Source organism: Thermobia domestica, chromosome 11 (assembly GCF_964235325.1).
Source record: "Thermobia domestica chromosome 11, izTheDome1.hap1.1, whole genome shotgun sequence".
Lineage (NCBI taxonomy): Eukaryota > Metazoa > Arthropoda > Insecta > Zygentoma > Lepismatidae > Thermobia > Thermobia domestica.
The window spans coordinates 210,433,425-210,439,424 of NC_137464.1; the positions used below are offsets into that span (position 1 = coordinate 210,433,425).

General features: G+C 35.5%; 1 protein-coding gene across 1 annotated transcript in view; it reads left to right on the forward strand.

Moving 5' to 3' along the window:
• The window catches only part of hoka (membrane protein hoka), a 70,157-nt gene extending 64,157 nt beyond the window's left edge, over positions 1 to 6,000 (forward strand). The window contains exon 3 of the mRNA XM_081731559.1: positions 3,127 to 6,000. Coding sequence (XP_081587685.1) covers positions 3,127 to 3,245 — 119 coding nt within the window. The 3' untranslated portion in view covers positions 3,246 to 6,000. The remainder of the gene's footprint in view (positions 1 to 3,126) is intronic.

The following is a 6,000-nucleotide window of genomic DNA, read 5'->3' on the forward strand; positions in this document are numbered from 1 at the left end:
ACTCAAATTTTATTATATATATTTTTCGTACTTGTAAGTTTTCCAAATATATACTCTTTAATATCCCTTACATTCTCCATTCACAGTTCTGTGTCCAGTATAACAAAATGTAGTTATACGAAAGATTCAGAGGATGTAACGCAGATACAAAGTTGCATTTTTACATCCCTTGAAATAATTGTTAACGCTTATGCTCCTCCTCTCACACGTTCATATTCATATACACACATATAAAGTACTCCAGCATGTATTAAGATAAAGTGTGTTTGTCCTAACGAACAGTGTTGGAAGTTTGAGGGAAAATTCCCCAATCTAGAGAAATTTCGAAGGTAAATATAGCAAAGAGGGGGAAAAGGAATTTTTTCGATAAAACATGAAAATCCAGGGAAAGTCTCGAGCTGACTGATAGACCAATATAAATCCTTTAATTTTTTCTTTGTTCTTCAGAAATAAACCAATATAAAAGCAATAGTTTGTGTATATGTATGTTGAAAGCAGCATCATTTGCACCCATTGTAGACTGGGTGTATTTCTGTACTAAAAGAAGAAGAAGGAAAAAGTAAAATATATATATATATATATATATATATATATATATATATATATATATATATATATATATATATAAATAGAAGCAAAATGCAACTGAATTATACAAACCATATAACTTCTGTCACAGGAATTGGATGCTCAACAAACTAGGGGAAATTTGATAAGGAAAGGGAGAATTCTGTCAGTTGAGGAAAATTTTCAAAAAGGAAACCTATGAACACTGCATTTAGATTACTGAAATGTCTGTACGTTAACATGCGTCATATTGCATGTATAACACATCGCACCATGTATGTGAATGTATATGCATCGCACCATATATGTGAATGTGTATGCATCGCACCATGTATGTGAATTCGTGTGATTGAAATATTGTAAACCTAATCGTCATGTTCTGAAATTAATTAAATTCTACTTAAATGGCTTTGCCGTAATCAAGTGTATAAGGAGATAACGGAACTACCGCTTCCTACAGTTCCAGTTGTCACAAGATAGAGCAGCTGTATATGTGCTGTAGTATTCTATTGCGAAAATTAATAAAGTAAAGGACTTCCTTGGAAAATTAATCCGGTAGAGGCGAAGTCTGTGAGCAACGCTCAGAAACTAATTGCTGAAGAAGACACTATTAAGGAACTGCATAAAGTTAACGGTTATAAAATGCTTGTTGACTGTGAGGAAGGATCAGCAAAAGTCAGACTTTAAATAGTTTGGCGAAAGCTCTCACCTCTTAGAAGTTAGAAACACAGGGGCGTACCTGCGGGGTGGAAATGGGAACCCAGCCAAACAAACGAATTTCTGCCCCCTCCAAATGTACGATGCTAACCACACTCACAATTGTCTCTGAATATGTCCGCAGTTTCTAGTGATAAGGTTTATTATTATTATTATTATTATTATTATTATTATTATTATTATTATTATTATTATTATTATTATTATTATTATTATATCTGCACTTTATTCCAGAAGTTGAAAGACTCTGTCCTGAAACCACTTTCTTACTGTAAATGAACTTAGCGGTTTAGATTAAACACGCAACAAGAAATTTTTGTTAATGGGGAAAGGATGTCCAAAATCGAAAGTCCAGACCAAATGAACCCCTGTAAGTGAACCCTTAATGCAGACTAAAGCACAAATATATTATTTAAAAAGAATTACGAAGTTTTAGGAATCCGAACACTTCACGTGGGTGTGTCAGTTTGTTTAAACACTTTAGCGGCAACAGACTACAATGATGGTATAGAAAAACTGAGGCCACATTCCGTAACGGTTTGCATCAACGCAACACAAAGATTGCGTTTTTGTTAGCGATAATCGGCAAAACAGTTATATTTTGCTCGTCGTGTGTTTTGCCTTGCGTCGTGGTCTGCAAATTTTGCGCAAGTTGATACGGAATGAGGGTTCTGATGTCACATTTTGATAAGTGTTTGATTGTGCATGACGAATATGTTGTAAACAAGGGCGTCATTTAGGTGGGGCAGGGAGGGGCAATTGCCCTCCCTGAGTTTGAGATTTATATACACTTTATCAGAAGAATAATGGTAAATCAGTGAAAAACGGGAAATTTTACTTAAATCAAGGGGTCTTGCCCCCCCGAAGCAAAATCTGAAGTGACGCCCCTGGTTGTAAAATATAGAGTAAATATAGTTTCTGTACCTAAATGTTTTGCACACATCATTTGTTTGTAAGTGAAATGAATTCTTTCAGTTTTATATCCTATGGTTATGCAGGTTAGGCTAAAGGAAACGTTGATAATGAGAAATGAATGAAATGGTGGAATGAAGAGAGTGGAAGGAAACGGGAGAACCCCGAGAAAACCCACGAGCATGATGTTTGTCCATCACAAAGTCCACTCGGCACGAGCTGGGATAGAACTAGGACCCCCAAATTCCGGGGATGAACGTTCTACCACTCAGCCACCTCGCCCCCACATCATTTGTTTGTGTTTCACACCAAAACAGTCTCTTTTTTTTTTTTTTTCGAATGACCCTTCTAAATTGATTTTTTTTTTTCGGTTGTTACATAATTTACAAAGCGTTCATTGGTGAAATTACATTAAATACAGGTTTTTGTTCAACAACTGTATCTAGTCGAGATATAATTGATCAAACCCGTAGCCAGCCCAAAAATATAGGGGGGCGGTAGAAGTTAGAGGGGGACAACATCCAACCATATTATAATTCATCACCATATTATAGTTCATTTGCAAATGTATCGTGAAACGTTAAGAGGGGCCAGTAAAAATTTAGTGGGGCCGCCTCCTTGCCCCCGGTGGTGGATGCGGGCCTGTAATTGATCAACATTTCCCTTTATTTAATAATTTTCAAACATAATAGGTGAATTGCTAATGATTGATAGCATGCATATATAAAAAGACATAATTTTATGTGGGTTAGAAACCCTACTTGTAGTCTTAAGGCATGTGTCACAAGGCACAATACATCATTAGTGGAGTGAGACTAGAACGTGGAAGAGGAGGGTAACTTTAATAAGCTAATTCTAAAGTAAATGACTATATTAATTACCAATAGCCTTCATAATCTCTTTTGATTTCTCTTTCTCTCTTGTTCATAGGTGGAACATTATTACCAGCATGGGCAATTGTTGTTCTGGTAGCAGGTGGAATGATCATCATTGGCGCTGCAGTCTACGTGCTGTTACGTAGAATTATCCTTCCTTCGGACGACGAATAACTGAACATGGAAATGTAAAACTAAAATTCGCCATCATTAAACTCATTATTTCAACAAAGAACATAATATACTTAGGTGTATAAAACTAAACTTTTTTAAACGATTTACTTTTATACCAAGAATAAATTCATTTGTTCGTAAGCTTCCAACATTGTTTTAAGTAGACTATTAACTGTAAAAATTTGTACGAAGAATCAGTGGAATATCGATTACCGGTACTGATAATTAGGCCCACATGTATATAGGCAAACATTTCACAGTTTGTATTAACATTCGTTAAATAATTTGATTTTTAAACAAAAATCTATGACAACTTATTAAGTTCAAAGACCTATCCCGTTACACTATAAGACGTTGGTAAAATAGCAGTATGTCTTAATGATACATTAAATTTCGTTTAATGATGTGCTAATTTTAACGACTTGAAATAACCAAGGGCGCCCATTTTGTGGTTTCCAAGGGGAGGCAAGTATAAGGGACGTTTCAAATTTAGTTTCAAATTTTGCTGTGAGTAATGTAAAAATTCTATTGGGTTTTCGATGTTCTAAAGAACAATTTTCTCTAGGGGGCGATCGCACCACCTTGCCCCCCCCTTGATGGGCGCCCTTAGAAATAACTAGTGTTAAGTTTAATAAATTTTGTACGAGGAGTATCATAAAGTGTTAGTTATCATAGTAATAAAATAAGGATACAGGGATTATTGTGATTTGTAACTGTTAACCCCTCTCTACGTAGTCACCACTCAGATTTACACATTTCTTTCAGTGTTCCTTCTCTTTACGAATACCGTCATTGTATAAGTCTACATTCAGCTTTAAACTGATGAATGACGTCATCTGTGTTATCAAAATGGCAACAACGCAACGGATTCTTTAGTTGGGGAAACAAGAAGAAGTCACTGGGTGCGAGGTCGAGAGAATAAGGCGGTTGCTGCAATACCTGGAAGCCACACGTCCTTGCTTTGTCGACAGCAACTTAAGATGAATGAACTGAAAGAGATGAAATGTGTCATCAAACGAAGATCCCAGGTGTGCAGATATGTGAAGTTCGTCATGGATAATTTTCCACACACTATTATAACAGACTAGTCTCATTCATAATCGTTTAGATGGTTATACGTCTGTCTTCGAGGATTAAACACTCCACTTTCTTCACAGTAGCCGCATCGTCCTGTTAGGGATGGCCTTCCAGGTTTTGCGTCGTCTATGAGGGACATATCACCAGTTTGGAATTTCCTTTTCTACTTTACAATGGTATGATAAGATGGACAATCATCGCCACACACAACCTTCATCTCGTCATAAATTTGTCTGGCATTATTGCCCTTCAAATGCAGGAACTTTATCACATTATTAGCCTCAATCTTATCCAACTTGCACTTTGGTCACTTTTAGCACACCCTGTGAAAAAATTAATCATTATGAGGTAATATCCTTAATATCATGCACATAAGAACCAAACATAACACTGAGAAAATTTAATAATCATATCTTAATAATTTCCTCGTGATAATTAAGACTTTACGATACCCCCTCGTATAACAAAAATAAGGATAGCTCGGTAACAGTGGTTTGATTCTACCTGAGACGCTGAAATTGCAGGCTGTTATGAACTAACAATACTCTAATTACATCTATTTACAACAGTTGATCGAGAATGAATGTGTTAGCCATTACCTGCCATATTTGGCTATGATACATTTTCTTATGTATTCTATATTTAGCTACAATTATAATTCACCCAGCTATCAAGTCATTCTCGTCGAGCTATATAACAAGCGTTTCTTCTACAGTTTATGCAGTATCAAGATAAGAAAAGGGGCTTTAAAAAGACCAAAGTACACCTAGGGATTTCCAATTTCCCACTATAAAGATTTAGGTCCTTGCAAACGCTCATTCCATCCTGAATTTTTATTCAAACCTACATGAATCGACTCAGCTTTAGATATTTAGTTATAACATAATTCCTCACAGCAAGTGAACTCAACTTGCACATCAGTATTCGAAACTAGATATCTTAAAATATGTAAAACTGTTTGAAAGTGTTTTTTTCAAATACTTTTATTTAAATGGGAGAGAGTCCTCTGCTAATTGAAACAGAAGAAAAGTGGAAGTCATTTTCATCTTTGGTACTCAATAATTTATAAGAAAGGATATCCTAAATTATTTCTTATTACAAAATCTCTTCTACGATTAATTTCCTTATATGATGCTATTAGCCATCTACCAGGTCCAACTTTAAAAACGTAAAGTTCAAATGTTTATATTCAACTTCCAAAAGATTTATTTTATAATACTTGTATGGTAAGTTCAATTATTTTCCTATGATAAAACAATACTAGCTGTTAATATCTATCTCATCAGGGCTCTGCTGTTTAAAGGCCTACACTGTTGTTTGGGAAGGAGAGGGGAAAGTGGTTTGCTATCGCCAGGACGCAACGAAACCAAATTATAAAAATATTTTAGTTCCATTTCGAGTAATTTTTACTAAAGTATCTTTGAAACGGAAAGAAGTCTAATTTAACGCTTTTAATAAATCGGAACCAGTGTTTCTTCCAGACATAGTTCAGATAGGCTTAAGTCTCTTGAAGTCAGCCATCTCCCCACCCCAACTCTTGGAGCTAAAATAAATTAAATTAAGATTACATGTCATTTTTGTACAGGGCACGTCCTTTAAAAAAAAAGTAGCCCCTCCTCTTGGCCTAATAGCTAGAGTGTACGTGGTTCCGGGTTCAATTCCCGGTGGGAGTACAAAA